The sequence below is a fragment of the Pholcus phalangioides genome, unplaced genomic scaffold (genome assembly GCF_987345545.1).
Source record: "Pholcus phalangioides strain wild (caught in Gottingen) unplaced genomic scaffold, Ppha-v1.0 ptg000039l_1, whole genome shotgun sequence".
Lineage (NCBI taxonomy): Eukaryota > Metazoa > Arthropoda > Arachnida > Araneae > Pholcidae > Pholcus > Pholcus phalangioides.
In genome coordinates this window covers 31,314,405-31,336,341 of record NW_028301625.1, presented here as the reverse complement: position 1 = coordinate 31,336,341, position 21,937 = coordinate 31,314,405, and the positions used below count along the sequence as shown (strand labels likewise).

The following is a 21,937-nucleotide window of genomic DNA, read 5'->3' as shown; positions in this document are numbered from 1 at the left end:
AAGCTATGTGGTAATCATCATCTCCATAAATAACCAGTCTTTCGATGAATCTTGTATTAAGTGGAGAGGACATTTCTATATACATGTGGCCATCATTGCTGCCGACGTCCATGTACGGAGCCTTTCAACATATATATACGCTCCAAGGTTGCAACATTCCATCTGTTTCCATAGCTTAGTTGGTAGAGCACTCGTCCGGCAAACGAGAGACCGGGGTTTGAGTCCCCGTGGAGGCAGAGATGAATTGTCTTCCTTGTAATCATCATTTCCACAACTAACCAGTCTTTCGATGAATCTTGTGATACACTTACGTTGACACATATCCATTGTACAATACGGTATTACAGTATGCTCTCACAAGGAAATGCTCCCACGCTGAACTCATAAAATTCGACGAAAATTTTACAGGCGTTAGTAGACGGCTCAAAATTTGTACTGTGAAAAAAGTAGCTGCGGAATTGCAACAGAAAAGCTGTAAAAAATGAATACAAATCGACATTTTTAACGCCAAATGCAACCCTACTTAGCGAGGATTCAGAGAAAAGCGGCAAATTCTTAAATGAACTGTCCGTGTTTCCTCCGAATGAGTTTAAATCTGTTGTAAAGTTACTTTTTTGGTTGTATTGCATTCAAAAGGGTTGGAAATTGAGTTTGAATATACTTTTTTATTAGTCTAATCGTGCATTTCCTACACTTTTATTTTAAATAAGTGAAACAAATTAGCGAGTTGCAATAAGTTTTTGTTGTTTTGTTTAATGCTGAGAAGTCTTTCGCATGAAATAGCATTGTTGTATACCTCGTTGTTTTAGAATCTATTTTTTTAAACCAGCTGTGGCTTTCAAATAGAAAATGCCACCACATATTAATGTGTTCAACGTGGTGTGGATGCTGTACCACGAATTCTCTGTTCAAGAAATGGAGCTGACAGATTTTACAGAAGCCGAAATAAATTTAAAAAGTAAACTATTGGAAATTTTTTGAAAGAACCTGAATCTATTTGCGAAATGTTTAGTGATGACTCTGGACTTCAAGTCATCGGGTTAACAAAAGTGAATTTGAGAATTCTGATTTTGACATTATAGTTAAAAATGAGGAAATGTATGTAGGTGAAGAGTTAAATATATGAGGAATTCCAGAGAGAGAGAGAGAGAGAGTATATATATAAATCCCATTTGTGAAACTATAAAAGAGCAGTCGTGTTGAATACTGGCGTAGCAGTAAAAAAATGAAACATCGCACACTAAAATCTGTTCAAAGCAAGTATAGATTTGTAAAAAGTTTGTCTCAAATGTATTTGTGAGAAAATCAAGTCAACAAATTTGATGATAAGAGGCACAAACTATACGAAATTCAAAAATATGTTTTTCCAAAAGTTTCAGGATACGCAGGCGCAGGCATGTAAACGTGCATGACTCGGATTTGAAAAGCTGTTCTTGTAATAAAGTTCTGTCCCTAAAAATGTCATTCAAAGCTTCCGGAAAAAGGCTCTGTAATTTTAAACAGAAATGTAGAATTGTTAGCAGAAAAATTACTAAAATGATCGCTCAAAAGTAGATTTATGAAGAGATATTATGAATCATATTGTAAATGCTTCAAAAGCATATGTAAATGATTAATGCATTTTTTTTAAGAATTCGCAGTTGAAAGATAACCAGATGTTTAATACTGATCGATCGGGTTTCAAGGGTTTCAATAAAGAAATTCATTCGGGGAGAACACCTGATTTTTTTGGGTTCAAAACATATTGAAAGTGCTGCACAATTTATCCATGCTACGACCCATTCATATACTGTAATGCCAACAATCAGCAAAGATGGAATGCTGCTATCGCCTTTATTTGTTGGTGTATTCTGAACCTAAAGGACAATTTGGAACCCAAGTTCGGCAGAAAATATTTCAAGCTGACAATATTCATACCGCTTCTCAATCGGGGAAAATGGGATCAAAAGAACTGCGTGAATATTTATCGGAAGTATATTTTAAAAACACACCGAGATGAAACCATACTTTTAAAGTGGATTCTTGGCCACCCTTCAAAAACAATGATTTGATTGAGTGTATTACGCCACCGGGTAAAATCGTTCATGTGTTTGTGATACCACCTAAAACCACTCATCTAATACAACCGCTTGATAGGTACTGTTTTCGGGTGTGAAAAAATTTCGTTCGAAAATTTTCAGATTTAGTTATGATTAAACAAATACAAATCGATTTGTTTCATCGAGACAATATTTTTATAAAGTACAATTCATTGCACACAAACAGTTTTCTTCACCACGCTACGTCAACATGTGGAAATATTCAAGGCATGCATGCTCATACTCAGAAACGCATCCTGGGCATTTCGAGAATTCTGTTGATTTCATATTTATTGCAAACAACGTACTTGGCTGCTAGAAACAAAACTGTGCATCCAAAATATTCGCTCGCTGTAGCTGGTGTAAAATACGTTTCGGCTTTATGCATTTCTTCAATGAGCCTCATATTTTTGTAACACTTTCAATTTATAAAGAAATTAACCCTTTAATTCGACCTGAATCAACTATAATCAATTATATCTGTTGTAAACTATGCAAGATAGTACTGATGCATCTAATCTGCATATTCTGGTTTTCGAGTGATACTTTTAAGAAGCTATTTTTCAAATATTAACGCCTCTAAATACAGCATAAAGCACGTTTTGATAGTATAAACGCATTAGATGTTTTCGTTAATTTTCAAGAATGCAAAGTCGCCAATTGATGCTAACTATGGGTTTGGCATCCCAGACCCAATTTTCAACATTAATTTACACCTCTCCTAATGCAATTCCGCAGCTACTTTTTTCACAGTACATATTTTGAGCCATCTACTAACGCCTGTAAAATTTCCTTCGAATTCTATGAGTTCAGCTTGGGACCGTTTCCTTGTCAGTCTGAATTGGAATTTTAAAACATTTCAAACGAGAGCTAAGTATCAAACCACTAAAAAGTTTTTGGACCATGAACATGGCTTTGGGGCACTAGGCTTTATTGTGTAATCGATAATTTACATACTCACTTATTAGTTATTATTTAAGGGGCACTGGATTTTTTGAATGCCATTGATTATTAATTATGCGCAGTTCTTTGATCGCTGCTTGTGTTCAACAGATTCCTCAACCATTTTAAGAAACTCGTTTCTGTCATTGTAAAGTCTCGGAGCCTGAAACAAATAGCTAATACTCCGGGGGAAAATTGCTCAACAATGAAAATGACAATAAGGTATTGTTTATGCTACACAAAAAACAAGACTTTTTATGAAAAGTCCTTAGTGATAACAATGCTTCAAAGTAAAGTAGAAACTCATCAGTAAGTCAGGCGTGCATGACAGAACTTTCAGGAACACCTTACTAATGTTTCATACATATACCACGAGAAGGTCGATACGGTCTAGTGATAAAGGCTATAACAACCGGCAACAGCGTTACCTCTCATAATGTCGATAGTTTTGGCATTTATTGTTCATATTAACCTACAGTTCATCGGATGATAATGACAGACAACATAATGTTTTTTATGAAACGATTTCTACTATAAGCTCTACACATTTAATAATTAATTAGTTATTGATACTAATAGGAGTCCAACTACTGTAACTGGGATATCCAACTACTCCAGGCCATTTTTATAAAAAAATTAAAACTATATATATATATATATATATACACTAGACGACAAGTGTCCTCAATTGAGAACAGAAAAATATGGCGATATATTTGAAAAAACAAAAGTGGAAGCGAAACGAAAATGAATTGTGTTAGTTATTCAAATTAAACTGTTATTTAAATCGGGCGGCCAACCCGCGGAACGTGCGCCACAAGTGGCACACCATGGTATCAGGAGTGGCCCGCGAACGCTTTTCAAAAATTGAATTATATTCCATTTTTCAATCAATGTATATCTATGAGTTCTGGGGGGGGGGGGGCTAAACCCTCTTACAAAGTTTATTGGGGAGGGGAGGCCTAAGCACCCTGAGTCCTCAGGTTCCGGTGTATATGCCCAACGTGGTGTAGGTAAGGTGACAACTTCTACCGATATGTGTACATACACAATCTGCATTGCGATAATCGAATTTATTACTCAAAATTTAAAAAAAAAAATAATAATTTTCTCTTACAAAGATTAATAGAATTAATTTTCTTTATAGAATTAAAGACAATTTATAACTCAAAAGAGTGACAAACTAAACATTTTTTACGAAAATAAGAGGACAGCTACGAACAATATATTACAGGAACGGAGAGAATATTCGTATCCCATAAAACAGGACGTATGGTCTGCCTGTTAAAATTCGTAGTCATTTTTAATTTTGATTTATTTACTTTATACATATAGTAATTTGTTTAGTTTTTGATATTATAATGTTTTTTCTGTATATATATATTTTTTTTTTAAATTGGATTATTATCTTTTTTAAGTGGCACGTGCATCAAAAATAATCTTGATTGTGGCGTGGCTTGGAAAAAAGTTGGCCACCCCTGATATAAATAATAAATTACAAAAGAATCAATTGCATGAAAATAACAATATAATGCCGATAATATAAGGTGGAAAACCATAAGTCGGCCCCGAGATAATAAAATACACTAACATCAAGAGTTTATTTCTGAATCAAAAATGGCTTCTCGAAAATTTTTCCAATGCCAATCTCTGAGTATGGTTATCATCTACACGTGCTAAAATATACAACATCTAGCTACCAAGCATCACATTCTTCGCATTCCTCGGAGTGGTATGCTTTTGAAAACAACGGAGGACACATTTGGTCAAAAGTAACTTCATGCCCCTAAGATAAATAAAAGGCCTCTTTCTTCAGGAATTGAAGTTATTTCTAAGACCAGTGCAGGAGTCATAACCAGTGACAAAAAAAAAAAGTCATGTATATAACCCACGTGTCATAATTTTTTCTCATTACTGGGGGGGGGGGGGGGAGGCAAATAAAAAGGCTCGTGAGTCGAAAAAATCCCCCCGGTTAACATGTTAAAAAAAAGTCTTGAACTACTCAACACAGCATGATTCAAATTTTTTGTCCATAGCAACTCTACAACCGTTGACTTAGAAGTACACTTTTAATTACAAAAAATTTTTAAAAAAAGTTCCACGTTTCTAAGTGATATTCACTGAGATATTTGAATCCAAAAATGATAAGCAAAGTTTTGAAAGAACAGCATAAACTAATGGACTTTTTTCTCTCATTTATGCCGTTCTTTCCCAACTTTTCTCCAATTTTTGAATTCAAATATCTCAGCGAATATTGCACTACGAAACATGATTTTTTTTGTTGGCCTCAGGAGAGACAGGGCAACAACTTTCTAACTGGGGTTTTTAGCGCACGGGGACTGTATAAAAATGTTAACTTCTTTACTTTTTATGTGTACGATCCCTGAAACATTTTCCTTACGACATTTTAAGAAATCGCATACCATTTGAAAAATTTTTCTAACTGAAAGTGTACTTCTCTGAAGTCAACGGTTGCAGAGACAGTCTTACGGACAAACAATTTGAATCACCCTGTATAGCAGACAATATTCTCTGATCAGTGACTCAAATTTGAAAATCAACTATCGAAAGAACTAGATCTGACCTTATTTGAGTTTGATGTATTAAGTAAGTTGGAACAAAAATTTATTTATCCACAAATCTTGAAATTTCGAGATTTTGCCCTGGTGAATTTCTGCAGCATAGATACAGCTTATTGGCCATGAGCAAATGAAATTTTCATCTCCTTACAAGTCTTCAATTTCTAAAATCAAAAGGCAGAGAGCCTAATGTATACGTGCATCCAGACATGTATCTTGCCGCTGTGGTGGTCGAGTGGTTATAGTGACGGACTCGCGATGCGAGGACCCGGGTTCGAACCCCACAGTGGTGGTCGGCTGAAGTTGGTTTTCTGTGGTTCCCAACTTCAAGGCGCAAATGCGAGCCGATCTCCCCGTTAAAAAGTCTCGCCACAGAGAGCAACAGTCCTACAACGATAAATCATTCAATCATAACACTTCACTCATAGTTAGAAAAACTGGTGGCAGATGGCAGCACTACACATAACAAGCATTACAGAGAAACAACAAAACTTCACGTCAGGTTTCACTACACGTACACGCACATTCCCGCATGTACCGATTCGTTGGGGGGGGGGTTCCGGGGGTGTGTGGGCGGAGCGTATGTGTGGTGTAGTAGTAGTAGGTAGGGCCTCCAAAAAATGGCTCGGGGATCCATGATGTTCTTAAGTCAGCCACCTCGTTGGGCAATTTGCTTGTTGTGGCGTTGTATTTGTATCGTCTTATGTATTGGCCCTCTAGTTTCAGCTGGTGACGACTTTGCTTGAAGATTGAAAACGCATATTGGATCAAGAATTCGGCCATGTCCATCTTCATCGATATTTCGGTGATATTTGATGATTACACCTAATGCTGATCCTATCAAGAGATTGCGGTGTCGTGCTAAAAAAAGAAAGCCAATCAATTGCTAACAAGTTGCTATCGGCTCTACAGTAACGACCGTGGGATGTATGGCTGAGGTCCAATCCATACCTGTTCCGGAGACTTGTCAATGTCTTGATGCATAAAATCCATGGTCAAAGCCAAAGATGGCCGCAGTGAAATGCATTCTTACGATATCAGCACGCGTCTTCTCACACTGGCCAAAAAAATTCACTTGTAATTTTACGTTTTCAGGAATGTCCAGTTTTTTTACCCGTAACGTAAAGATTTAACCATTCTAGGTTTACATTCATAGCCAAGAAAGACACAACACATTTATTCGATCAAAGTCGATGCCCATTTGCATGAAAATATTCAAGTAATCTCAAAGAAATAGACATTTTTTGTATTGGACTGAGAAAGAGCCGTCTCACTCTGTATTCATGTAATAATCCGTTTTAAGTCGGATGTTCTAATTTTTTGAAACAAAAAGAAAAAAGTAATTTTACATTTTTAAGACGCATTCAATCTACTGCGTGCAATTTTTTTTTACCGATATATTCAAGAAGAACCTCTTGAAGAAGATGGAAATGAAAATCAAAGCCATACTCTTGTAAAAATTGGACTTTCTAACTTGAGTATTTCATAAACTGCGCTCGTTTATTTCTTGGATGTTACAATTTTTTTGAAACGAAAGTGTATATAACCACATTCGTGATGTCAATTTTTTCTATTTTCCAAGAAATTTTGTGACTCATTCCATAACGCGTCCTTGAGGAAACAGCCACACGACACCACGCTTTTTGGATTCTCCTCTGACTTTACCTATTCTTACTGCGGGTTATGTTAAATGAATAAGATTCTTCAATGCTCACACACTGATTGCGATCAAGTTGTTTCGTTTTCAGTCTCCATTTCCTTAAGAAAGAAATTCAGAAAAAAAAAATAAAGAAGCTTCTTTTTACCAATAATTTTTGTCTGCAAGGTCATGAAGATATCTATCATTTTCGAACTAGAAGATTGGGAAACAGCTTCTTTTACATTCACTTTTATGCGGATTGCGTGAAATGTCATCAAAAAGGTGAAACGATACATCCGAAAAAAAAAAATTGTTTTTCTTTTCGCCGAATGCCATAATAATACTGTGACGATGGCTCGTCAAAAATGCTAATATGTCATCGGGGTCCGATACTATTGTTTATAAAGACTGTTTATACAAAGTTATAAAGGTCATTTTTTTCAGCAGCACGTCATTTGTGAGCAGCACGTTGAAGATTCCTGCTCTAACATAAGGAAGTTAGAAATGGCGTCATAATTATCATACCCATGAATTCCTTGTTAGAAACAAACCCGAAAATTGCCGAAAATCTTTTTATTACACATTTTTCAGTTGAAATTTAACAATTTTATTATAATGACTGAAGATGGCAAAAAGTGGTCATGATACACGAGTACAAATCTGTTCGGTGGCCGAATGGTTAGCCCTCAAACCTCTGGTTCGAATTTTACATATGGCATGGAAGCGTAGCCATTCGAAATTGACTCCAAATTGTTGGTCGCGGTAATTAGTCCTCGTGTGCGTGGTGCGGCAAATTTATCAAAGGAGTTTGAAGAAGTATCATTTTCTGATCGTATATTCAGGAGGGTTATAAGAATTTCAACTCTCAGAGTACGGACACCCCTGGTTAATCATATTTTTCGACACCAAGGGTGGTCGTCCATTGGAAGCGACAACAAGCGGCAAGCTACGCGAGCGGCAACAGCCGACATTAAGTCCGACGACAAAGGGCGTTTGACGTCGTCCCCTAAAAGCGACTTCTACACGCTACTCAGTTCGCGACTGTACTTCATGCCGAGTGTGTTCGTTAAATAATCTTGAGAAAACATTGAGAAACTAAAATATTTGAAAATGTATTAATAAATTTATAAATTGATTTATTAACGTCCACACTTAATCACACATCTGACACAAACTCGAAGGCGTTCTTGTTGTAAATAAATGAATAATTATATTCAATCGATCATATATATATACTACTTACCATCACAACCCATGAACGGCAATTATTACATTTACAGCTCCCATGTTCACGCGGGAAAAGTAGGGGGTGGGGAGAGAAAGAGAAAGAGAGACTATAAGGAGAGGAGGGAAAAAACGGAGAGAATTGTGCGGAAAAAAAGTAAACAACCGTACTGCGTCTGCACAGATACAAGAGCCGTGTGATCCCTCAGGAATCGGAAATTTTTCTCGTCCACTGTTGTAACCGGAAATCACTGGAGGAAGATAAACGCTGCTAATAGTTGCACATACAGAGAACTGTGCGTAACTTGTTTATTGCTTCAAGTCACTGCCAGTGGATGACCGGACTAAAGCGTCATACCCAGGCGACTAGAGCTCAAAAGTAAGTTAAATTCGGTAAAATTGACGACCTGCTTTATCCCTCATTTCAATGATTTTTGAATTCAAATACCTCAGCCAATATTGCACTTAGGAACATAATTTTTTTTTGTTGGCATCTAGAGACAGGGCAACGACTTTTTAATTGAAAGTTAGAGGATGGGGGGGGGGCGTATCAAAACTTAAATTTTGTATGGCGGTACATATACGATCCTTCGTAAAATAAAGATGGGCACGTTATTTAAATACTTTTTCTAATAAGGAGAAGGTTGGAGGGGGGGGGGTCCGTAGTCTTTATTTTATTGGCACAAAGGGTCAGTTGAACACAAAAGGCGAAGAGCTTCTGGTCTAGTTACTTTTGATTCACCCTCTGTACTTACTGTTGATTCACACTTGAAAACAGGGGTTAATTTCAAAAACTTTCCATATAATTAATCAGGGGCTATACAAGATATCGCAAAAAAAGACTACTGTGGGAAGAAATCAGGAAGTCAATTCATTTTCTCTCACAACGAGTGACGACAACTTCGTTGAATTTCCCACTATCCGTAATAAATCGTAAAACATTTGAGCGATTTTTGTTGGTTTCATGTGTGTCACGGTCACAGCACCATCCTCGACACTTTCTCTTCCGAGTGAAACTTGTATAAAAACCCAATCTCTAGATAAATTTCGCAACGGAATAAAACAAAAATAAAAAATGTCTACCCATCGGGGACCAAATGAGCAAAAAGTTTCATGCGTTAATGGCGTAAACTTCCGTTTTTGTCATTTTCCGTTGAAGCATGTTATTTATATTTTACATTCCGTATGAAAGTAAGGGATGGGTTCACAGCTGCACAGCAAACTAATAAATTTATCACCAAAGACAAGAAGGAAAAAAAACTCATTCTCGGAAAAACAAAATGGAGTTATGCTTAGTCCAACTACCACGAATGTAGTAGTAGGTGAAATAAAATTTAGCAAATGTAAACACACGTCGGTGAAATGGAACACGTGTTTTTCGATTTCCAACGATTGATTTGATCTCTAGGAAAAAACCAGATAAAATGTGGGTCCCAGATGTGTTGTCACGCAATTTTTAACTACGTACGTCTGTGTGTTCTAAGCATGTAGAAATTTTTGTTGGATAATCACATGGTTTGTGGGATTATTGGGTGTGAGAATGAGAGATGCTTCCATTTCCTCACTCGTCCAAAGATGTCGATTTAAAAATAAAAAAAAGGATTATATCTCTTGGATTGGTGAATGACAGTAAGAGAGTGGAGAATGTCCATATTTCTCAATAAGAAAGCGTACATGCGGAACGAAACGTGAAGGACAATTTTCCAAGTGCGGTGTTGCGGAATACCGTCGGCCAAAAAAAAGTCCACTGAACGATTCTGTGCCTAATATATCAGCTGATCTTGATAGATATACCACCGAATTCCTAAAGCACGATTCCATACAAAATGGGCTTTACGTATGTTTAGTGTATTATGTGATATATGTTTATCTTCCCTGAATAATCGGACTATTCATCAGCCGGGATACGATTTTCATGTTAAAGACATTATAGAAAGGAAAGAAAGATTAATTGAAGATATATTGCACATTTTGTCGTGATTGTGAATAAATTGTGATTTTTTTTTTCGCCTCATCACGGTCATTTCGTCCACAGTCAAATGATTACGAGAATCCTTCTTTTTCTGGGATTAGAACTCAAGACCGAAATCAATCAAATTCATCAAACTATTCAGTTTTGTAGGCATAATTGGACGCTTTGAGAAAAATACTTTGACTTCTTTAAGGGGCACAGCAGAAATCATTAAATCCATCGTAAAATGCCATATCTTTTTTTTAATGGAGTAGACTTTTCCTTCCGATTTTCAACAGGTGCAAACATAGCGGTATAGGGAAAAGTGTTCCATTGAGAAATCAACTTTACAAGGTATCTGGGCTTGTCAATACTAAAATAAGAGGCTTTCAAACAGGTGACATATCTCGTCATTATCGCTTAAAAAAGCAGGAGAGATTGAATGCGATTCTATTATATAATTTTAGCAAACTTTATATTCTATATAACTTTTTCTATTACATATTTTTAGCTGATGAATGATCTAGTACAGTGATGGGCAAACATTTTAAGAGCGGGCCAAAAAACAAAAAGAAAAAATTTTTTGTGGACCGGACATATTCGGACATTGGTTTATAAAAAATTTTTACGCTTAGAAATGAAGTGGTGGAATGTGAGTTGTATACTTTGAAGACTGCCACGGTTTCATTGCAAATGAGAGACACTGGTTTATTTTTCATAACTGTGGAAAAATAAATAAGTATACTTTAATAGCTATTGTGCATATTTATCGCACGTGTTCTATTTTTGCATACGGAAAAGTTTTTAAATAAACTTTTATTTGAATTCTCACAGCTATATTTTCCATACTCGATAAAGTAAAATAACTTACCATACGCAATAAAAAAAATAAACACCCTCTTAAATGAATTTTTTTTTCAAATACGAAATTGAAAATTTCTATATTATTACAGTAGTCTCCCTTATCCGACATAAACGGGCCGGCTGAACGACGATAAGCGAAAATGTCGGATAATAGGAAGGTGTTAAGAAAAAGCCTATTAAACGTCAAACTATGTTATAATTTTACACATTACGAACCTAATTATCACGTTTTACAACTTTCTTTTCGTCGCCATTTTATTTGCGTAAATTTCAACTTTAAAACAATACAACCACGTTTGTCAAATTAACACACACGTACGCATGTAACAGACGATAAACCGATCCGCATACAATGATAAACTGCACTGTACTGCACTGAGTAGTGAGTGAATGAGGGTGGGCGAAAGACAGACACATGAGTCATAGTGTAGACGGGCACGCCACTGTACGGTCGAGAGCAACAAAAAATAGACTATGCTCACGCTCGCAGCTTGCGGTACTTGTTGCGGTTTTTTTTTTTTTTTTTTGCAGTGGGACGTCGGATAATACGGAATGTCCGATAAGCAAAGGTCGGATAAACGAAACTCTATTTTGAAATCTGCGGCAGGCAGGTTAGAACCTGTAAGCGGGCCGTAGTTTGCTCATCAATGAGCTAGTAGATGGTTCTGCAACTTGGTGACGACGGCATAAAACTATCTCATTGTGGTAATGTGGTGTGGTCTTGAACAGTTGAGTTATCTCTGTTGTCCATGTGTGAAACACAAGCCTTTTTTTCATTAAAAATCACGAGTTTTATAACTCTAAACTTCATCAGGTAAGTTAATTTGATTCTCTGTGAACTTTAACAATTACCGTAATCCGTCGCGGGGCTACTTTGCGCCTAGAGGGGTAATTTTGCACCAATCCGGAAAAAAGATTCATTGCAACCTAGCCAAACCATCCGAAGATGGTTTCTCTGGGCGGTCAGCGGTCATGTCTGTCTGTTACCTAGCGGCTATTTTAATGAAAATGTCTCAACGGTTTTGATTTTTCAACGTATGGATTTGAGTTAATGATGTAACTACTATTTTGGATATCGTTTGCTAAACATATCTGTGCTAGTTGATTCCACAAAAAGTTTCATTTTTCTGTCCAAAAAAGGACTTGATATTCTGTTTATTTATGAGTTAGAAACATTTTTTTTACAAGTCATACCTATAAAGTTGTAATTTTACTGATTATTTATCATTATATACTCTCGATAGTAATTTGATCGTAATGTTTTGAGCAAAACCGAGGCCACTTTGTACCACCCAAAAGGTCATATAAAGCAACCCCAAAGTAGTTTTTAACTTCGTTTTAGGCATAGGCGGACATAGACTTGGAAGTCTGGGGGGGGGGGGGCAAGGTCATTATTGCTGGTGGGGGGGGGCACGATGATGATGATATCAATTCACATATACCCCCCCCCCCTCCCGTATCTCCACCCATGGTTTTAGGCTTAATTCAGTTTGTCATGAATCCTATTATGTTCAATATGAATATTGCTTGTCTCTTGTTTTTGATGAAATAATACAAAATTTCATTCTTATTAGGTGCTTTTTTACATGTAAAGTGAGATGAGCTGCACTTTTGTGAAAATTTTGATCATTTTTTATTTGTAGGTATATTGATCAATTTTGATCAATATACCAACAGGGTGATTCAAATTGTTTGTCCATGGGACTGTCTCTGCAATCGTTGACCTTAGAAGTTTTCTTTAAAATTTTCAAATAACATGCAGTTTCTTAAAATGTCCTGATTTATTTGAGGGGTCATATACATAAAAAAGTAAAGAAATTAACAAAAAAATCCCAATTATAAAGATATTGCTCTGTCTCTCCTGAGGCTAAGGGGCCGTTCAAGTATTACGTAAGCAAATTTTTAGCCATTTTTGACCCCCCCCCCCCTGTCAGCAAAAGTCAGCAAAACGCTGCCCCCCCCCCCGTCAGCAAAATTTCGTCATCAGCTCTGCCCCTCTGAATCCTAACTCATATTTTCATAAGGGGTGGTTGATTACGTAAGCATTATCCAACCCCCCCCCTCCCCCCCTTGTCATCAAAAGTCAGCAAATCGGAACCCCCCCCCCCCCATCGATGATGACGTAATACTTGAACGGTCCCTAACAGAAAAAAAGTCTATGTTTCAAGTGCAATATTCACTGAGATATTTGAATTTAAAAATTCGAAGAAAAGTTGGGAAAGAACAGCATAAATGATTAAAAGAAACGCTGTGCGTTAGTTAATGGATGGATGAAGCGAGAAGCTATCCATACATAGATAACACAACATAGGTGTACTCTGGATTTTCTCAGCGTAGGGGGGGGGGAATTCCAAAATTTTGTTTCTTCTGCAAAGGGGGAGGAGTTTCCTTTTTTTCCTCTAAAATAACACTATATTCTCGGCTCAGGAAGAAGGTTAGAAACCCTTCCCCACGGTAATGTCAGACAACCATAATTTTTTATGGGCAGTGTATTTTATTTTATCACGTAATCATTAGTTTTTATCAGTTTTATTTTAGATTGTGTATTAGTTCTTTCGCGATAATTACTCTTATTTTTGGTTGCCGTATTGTAGTTATATTTGACATCTGTATTTTTTATGGGCATATTTTTTCAGCCACCGCGTTGGGCGTTTTGCCTCTGTACTTGTATTTGTATGGGTATATATAGAAATAATTTCAAAATTTATGAAAGAAAAACGTAATTTCAGAATTCAATGATTATTAAGAATAATATTAATTATTAATAATTAATTTAAGAATTAATTGAAATTCAGAGAAATAATTTCAGAGTTTACGAAATAAATCATTCCTAAATTTTTTGTTTTGGGACGAAAATGTGCAATGGCGTGCAATTGACGGCAATTCATAAGGCGTAATGTATCAAACCTCATGTTATCATGTGATGTAAAGTTGTTATTGCAGAATTTTTTTTAAATTAAAAAAAAAAACAGCTTGTGAAAAACCAACTTCTCTTTTGGTCACGAAACTTTTTCTTGTCACGAATACTAAAGCAATAAAAAGAAAGCGACCAAAATAATCATCATCACATGAAAAAGGAATAATAATGTTACAGCGAGAGACAGTAAATTTAGATAATGATGTACGCGTGTATAGTTTAGATAATAATATATTGCAGACCGGAACAATACGCAACAAAACGGAATTACTCGGTGCATGACTTCTTCATTTAATGACCACTAATACTTTTCCGAATTATAATCTCGGAAATTCTTATATATTGTGGTTTTTTTAATGTGTGTTGTGTTTGGTTCTTTTTTTACCTTTTCATCCTTCTATACCAAGAGTTCTTAACCTATGGTTTGCGTTGGGTCGCAGGGGCTTCCAAGATGAGCCGTAAAAATTTATTTAGTCAGGGATTCTTGAGCTATGGGTCAGGACCCAAAATGAATTCGCATGTGCTTCTGAAATGGGTCATACAGATTCACTTGCAGCCAGGGACATTTGAGATAAGGGTCACCAACCAAAACTTGAGTCGCAGGGGCTTCCGAGAGGTGATGTCCCGTTTCGTCTTTTCCCGATTCATCCTTAGGTCGGAATAGTCCCGTTCCATCCGACCTCTTCTTACCCCTCCCGCTTCCTGGATTACTGTCAATCAAGATAAAACACCCCGTGGTTTCACACTGAGAAGAAAGGCGAGTGATTGACGTACCAGCAAAATGTCTGAAACAATTCATATTTGACCGTATTGCAGGAATGTCCCGTATTTTCAGTAATATTCCCGTGTTTTTTATTGTTCTCACTTTTTTATGCACTTTTCAAGTTTTTTTTTTCAACGAAACATATTTGAATTGACAATCTATACTGAAATTATGAATGAAGATAATTTTCGTCACTTGTAAATTATATTGTGATAAATTACGTATAAATATTCATCTAAACATATTTTTATGTTCTCGATTTTTTTTGCCCCGTGAACTACATTGCGAGATTTCCAATAAATTCTTCATTACCTTCTAATTGATAATTTATGAGCAATAACTGGTGATTTTGCCGTCGTATGACCATGTTTTTGGTGAAAATTGTCGATATAAGCTCCAAATTTCCCGTATTTTTCTGAATGAAATATGTTGGGTGTGCAATGAAATATACACGCAAGTCATGATGGAATGAACTCTATTGAAATATATGTATTGTAGCAGATCTTTGTGCTTCTCTTTCGTTCAGGAATTTCATCAATATTTAGCAAATTCGTAGTAAATTTCAGTTTTGGATACTATTATGTCCCGTATTAAGGATCACAATTTCCCGTATTTTTCTCGTTTAGATATGTTTACCTTTAGAACGAAAAGGTTGTAATTTTCTATTTTAAATCATAAGAACATTACTGTATTTATATCAATTACAACAATGCAGTAACTTTTCGGTCCGTTACAGTTAAATAACCATCTCTGCTCTCGGGCAGCACAATTTGCTAATTATTTCTGAAATTCCTGAACGACAGGGAATTGCGATTTGTAAAAGATCTGCTACAAATCGCAGTAAAAAAAAATCATTTTAACAGATATATTTCAATAGAATTTATTGCATATTGTGTGTGACTTGGATGTTTATTTTATTGTACACCCAATATATTTCATTCAGAATAATACGGAAATTGGGAGCTTAAATATGGTAGAATACGGAATATCGAAAATTTTCACCAATAACTAATTAGTCATAAGACGGCAAAATCACCGGTTCTTGCTCATAAATGATCAATTAAAGGAAAATGAAGAATTTATCGGAAATTGCGATGTAGCTCATGGGGGAAAAACTTAGAACATGACAAATATGTTTAGATGAATATTTATATTTATACGTAATTATATATCATAATAATAATTTACAAGTGATGAAAATTATCTTCATTCGTAATTTCGGTAAAGATTGTCGCTTTAAATAGGCATCGTTGAAAAAAAAAAGCAAAACAAAAAACAGGAAAGTATAGAAAGTGAGAACGACCAAAAACACAGGAATACCATTAAAAATGCGGGACATTCCTGTGTAATATGGTCACTCGCTACATGTATCGCGGATCCTTCAAGTGATCCGGAAATGTGTCCGGGTCACTTGAGTGAGTGCTCTAGAAATGTGTCGCGGGCAGCTTAAGTGCTCTGAAACTGTACCGTGCGTCACACAAATGATCCGTAATTATGCCGCAGATCACTTAAGTAATCTGGGAATGTACCGCGGCTAACTTGAGTGATGTAGAACTACACTGCGGGCCGCTTAAGTGCTCTAAAACTGTGCCTGTCACTTAAGGAATCTTTAAATGTGGTACGGACCGCTTAAGTTTTCTGGAACTGTGCCGCGGGTCACTCAAGTGATCTCTGGATATGAATCCACGGGCCTACTTGAATGATCTGAAAATGTGGCATCGGCCGCTTAAATGCTCTGGCATTGTGCCACGGGTCACTTGAGCAATCTATAAATGTGCCACTTGGTTAATTTTTACAAAATTAGGTTTGAGGTGGCTGGCGACATCAGATAACCCCGAGGGCCGCATTTGGCCCGCGGACCATAAAAAACGGGTGAATTTCTTAAAGAGAGAAATTTTAAGTTCTTAGTCTTCAAATAGCATTGAAATAATAACAGAAATTCACTATAATATAAAGGTATTTTCTTCGGTATTTTAATTCTTTTTTTTATGTTTTTGCATCAAAAAAAATTGTTTTTGATCGTCGGGGGGGGGGGGAAGGTTCGTGTCCCCCTCCCTTGTACGTCTCTGACACCAATGCACGTCAGGAGGTAAGGGGCAGAGCTGACGAAATTTTGCTGATTGGGGGGGGGGGGGGTTGGGGGTAAAAAATGGCTAGAAATCTGCTGAACGTAATACTTGAATGGCCTTTAGCAAAAAAAAATATACGCCTTTTTTTTTGATTCGCAGAAACGTAAGAATGAATAATAATAAAGAAGTGTGTTGATGGATTTGTATCATAATTTACGTGAAGCTGAATATAGCGCAAACAATATTTTATGATGAATATGCTCTTGAGTTTGTGATAAGAACTAATGAAATATCGTGTTTTTTCTAGAAAGCTCGTTGGAGAAAATAACACAAAAACAGTAAAACGATTTTTCAGCAAGAGTTTCATCATGTTTGATGGTTCCCTCAAGAAAAAATATTTTCACGTATCAAAATGGTCAAAATAGGCTCTAAAAAAAGGATTTATAATTAACGGAACAAAGGAAAAATAACTAAAGCTTCCCGATATTAAGGGTCCGAAAAGCGGTTAAATATTGTTTGCACTTACTCCGTTTGCTGTTTCAATTATAGCTTATAAAATAGCTGCATTTTTTCAAAATTGAATTGATTTCATGTCAAAAATAGTGTTTGTGGTCCCTCAAGATTAAGTCGATTCCAGTGCCAGCATTACCAGACGCCGATCCCGTAAAGAAATGAATAGTGGAGCTCCTTCGAGTTACGAATGATTCCAACGATCCTGTGGTTTCAAATTTCGTTATCATACTCCGAAGGTTTTTAACATTCATTGGACCTGTTCGAATTCTCTTCCTTTGATGATGAGTACAGACAGTGCTCGATACTAGAAAAAGGTTGAAGACCTCTGCTCTATGCTATTTGCCGTGCATACGTGAAAATACATATTCAAAAAAAAAAAAAATCATTATATAGGCCTATATTTATTTCTTTTCTCAATTGTTTTGTTATTTAAAAAGTACATCTGTTAGTGTCATTTTAGTACAAAATACAGCTGCGTAAATTCAATAATTTTTTTTATCTAAAAAGAGTTGATTCCTTGCTGGTGTAGCTGCAAAAATTTGACATGTTCAGAAATTTATAAAATCGCATGAAATTGAGAGGGTTGAAAATAAAATTCAAGATAAAAACTATTCAACTTTGCGCAAAATTTGATCTGCTTATAAATAACATTAAAATCAAAACAAACTGCATACAGTCGAACTTGGTTAATTCGATAAGTCCAAAGTCACTGGAAAACAGTTCAAATTATCCAATTAATCTATCCTGGATTTGTAAAACTACTAAAAATTGCAACTTAATCATCGACATTAACATAGGATAATAATTATCAATTATTGAAATTTTATCATTAGTTATGAAACTGTTTCCCAAACTTTAATAACCTATAGTTATAATAATTGATCGGCGCTGCTACATTATTCCACACTTCTAGAATAAGCATCGCTGCAGAAGCTCAAAGGCTGACTTTTACGGAAACAGTTCATGATCATCCGTTATGAAATTGTTCCCAAATTTTGTTTATCATTCTTATGCTATCGAGGAAATATACTTTCATTAAAGTATTACTACTTGTACTTTCCGATACAATCCATACTCTTTATGACGATGAAAAGATTCAGATTTTGAATGTCACACCTTGATCTATGGGTTGAAAAGCATAATCGGTATGGAGTGGTACACAGTCTCGATGCACTCCAGCTAAACAATGTTAAAATGGGCATTTAATTATCAGAGAAAGAGAGTCGAGAAAAAAAAATTCATTTTCATCAACTTGATTTCTCTTTAAACATTTGTTTTTTTTTGTTGAAAACTTGGTCGAGAAAAGCAATGTCTAGTTTCTTGTAAAATGTTTCCGAACTAAAATTGCTCATACACAAAAATCGTGATTTTTTTTTTTTTTCTCGCCAACTTCGAATTATCCAAAAAAATTGAAAAAAGTTCGAATTAAACAAGAAATTTTAACATTAAATTGCACAGAAAACTCGAGGGGAATTTGTAAAAGTTTGAACTATCCAAAATTCGAATTAACCAAGTTGTATTTCATCCGTAATTAACTATTATACCTAATTAAAAACTATAACTATTTAACTCCAATTAATTAAATTGCTGCGTTGATGTACTATTTAAATGAAAAATATGTTAACACGCAGCATCCATTTACACACACACATCCATATTTCCCAAAAAAAAATATTTTTCAATACGTTTTTATGGTAGTGAACCGCGCGCGTAGAGGGTAAAGAGAAAATGAAAATACCCATTCTCGCGTCAAAAAATGACCAGAAACAAGACGGGCAAACCCGGCCATTTGATAAAGGAAATATCCACATTAATATTTTCGAGAAAAAATTCGACCAGTAAAAAGTGGCCTTAGAAGGAAATGCCCTTTAGAGAGGTTAAACAGTATTTTCGCTGTAAGAAAGAACATTTTATGACACTTTTTTTTTTTTTTTCATACCGAGCACAACTCATGTCTATCACCATAGGCAATTTACTACCTAACGAGTTGTGGCGTATCTGGTGTTGTGTATGATTTTTCAGTGCTGCCATCTATATCTCAGAAATGAAGTGAGTAATGTGTAGTGACTGAATATTTGTACTGTTCGTAGGCCTGTTGCTCTCTGTGGCGAGACTTTTTAACGGGGAGATCGGCTCGCATTTGCGCCTCGAAGTTGGGAACCACAGAAAACCAACTTCAGCCGACCACCACTGTGGCGACGGTGGGGCTCGAACCCGGGCCCCCGCGATGCGAGTCCGTCACTATGACCACTCGACCACCACAGCGGCTATTTTATGACACTATTTTATACATAAGAAGTGCAGTATTATTGTAAACAATTTTTCGTAATGCCCCCGTGATGCTATCGAGTCAGTGTCACTCGGTTGTCGCGATCACGGGCGTACGCAGAAAGGGGGGGGGGAGGAGGTTTCGTTTTTTCCTGCAAAGTAACACTATAATACGCATCCGTTTGCGTATGCCAATGGTCGTGAATATTTGTTGTCTCACGTCCATAAATTTACTCAGGCAAGTTCCAAAAGTTTTATTAATTATTGGAAATGTGCCCAATAACTAAGCACAATGTACATCACAAGTATTGTATTTCATTATACTGTGCTCATTTTTAGCTAGCGAGTCTTTCCGGTTACATGGGACGCTATTTTTTCACAGATAATGTGTCGGGTAATATACATAGAATACTATAAGCATTATATGAGTTGGACGAGAATATCTCTTTAAGACGGAAAGTTTAGTAAGATAGAAGAGGAAAGAGGTCTAGAAATAATGTTTGCCCTGTCCTCTGTGGGCCCAACTTGACGGTTTTGGGGCAGAATAGGAAGATATTGCATTTATGATTCTTGTATTTAAAGACTATAACACCACCGCATCATAAACTACAAAACGCATACGATGAAATTTTTATTTTTCAGTCATAGACTCATTAAATCTTGTTTTCGATCAATTCGAATTAGTTTTCTTCATTTTGAAACCCCTATTCCTTATTATCTGACTATTCCACATTACATGACGAAATTTTTTTTAAATATTTTTTTTTCATATTTATTTTGAAATACACTTGTCAACGTAAAGACAAAAAAAATCAAATTTTATAGAAATACAGGTTTCAGATTTATACCATGTTTCAAATTGAAATAATCAAAGAAATAAAAGTTGTATTCCATATATTTTACCAGAACTTATATATTTTAAAATATTTCACTTATTCAAATTGATAAAAATTGAAAATTCTTACCTGCTCTTGGGCATCTTTGCCGTTATGGATAACGAGAGCAATATCGGTCTTGATAGATTCGGTCATTTTACTCCAAGAAGAGAAATAATTGACAAATGAAGAGAGAGAGGAACGAGGAAAACAATGACGGACCAATGATCTTCTCGATCAACAAAAGAAAATAATCAAGTTTCTACAGTATTTAGAAGAAAAAAACTGTAGAGTTAGTGATGCCGGTGAATGACACACCAACGATGCCTAATGTTCCGGTTTCGACTGAGTCGACTGCGTTCATTTAAGCCTAGAAGAAGTTATGACAGAGAGCTCTAGGCCGCGGATCATTTACTCAACTCACGCTTACCAAGAAAAACTTTTTTTGGCGCAATTTTTTTGGCTGAATCTTCAGATGACGTTGATATAGGCTAACGATAAAATTGGCGATTATTTTCGAATACATATATATTATGTGTAGTGCATCATTTTTTTATTATTATTTTCCGTTTTTCTGAAACTTATTTTTGTTCTATCTGGTGGTGCTCGTTGGTTCTTTTTTTTCCCATTTATATTCGTCTTAAGGTATCTGACTACCTTTCTTGTCACAACTTTAAAATGGTACTGGAGTGAACTTTATGAACATTTCTTTTCACGTAGAAAGTATCCCAAAATGATGAAAACAATAATAAAATTTGGACTATCTGTGTCATTTTCTATGAAAAAGTCATTTTTATGTCAAATTTTAAGCAAAGTCCATATGATATTCCAAACACGATTGCAAAAAATTCTATGAATGGAATGTTTTGTTATTTTCACAGTACATGTAGCTAGTATTGGTGCAGGTTATGAACTAAAATGTAAAGGATTGTATGATATGCTCATAAGTTACACTCAAATGTATTGATATACGTGTGAATTTTTGGAAATTCCATTCTACAATGCACCCCCTGCCCGTTGCATCATTATATTGCATTTTATACGTAACTTATGTATTATATGTGTGTGAGTTTATTTTGATTTTTTCATTTTATCTTTTTTTTCTCCTTCAAAATTACTAAACACTGTAATTATATTTTATATTGTCAATGTTTATAAATTAACTTCATTGTAACAACCAGTATGGGACCTAGGTGTCTCCTTGGTGGTTTTCATTAATCAAATGTAATACTTTTAGTAACCTTATATTAATTAA

At 35.7% G+C, this 21,937-nt stretch overlaps 1 protein-coding gene and 1 non-coding gene across 2 annotated transcripts in view; one reads left to right on the top strand and one right to left on the bottom strand.

Annotated features, from left to right (window-relative positions):
• The window catches only part of LOC149065839 (sodium-dependent phosphate transport protein 2B-like), a 38,910-nt gene extending 17,841 nt beyond the window's left edge, over positions 1 to 21,069 (bottom strand). The window contains exon 1 of the mRNA XM_089253778.1: positions 20,773 to 21,069. Coding sequence (XP_089109904.1) covers positions 20,773 to 20,838 — 66 coding nt within the window. The 5' untranslated portion in view covers positions 20,839 to 21,069. The remainder of the gene's footprint in view (positions 1 to 20,772) is intronic.
• TRNAA-GGC (transfer RNA alanine (anticodon GGC)) lies at positions 165 to 236 on the top strand. The gene has a single exon. It is a non-coding gene; the product is annotated as a tRNA-Ala (tRNA).
• Positions 21,070 to 21,937: the final 868 nt, after the last annotated feature.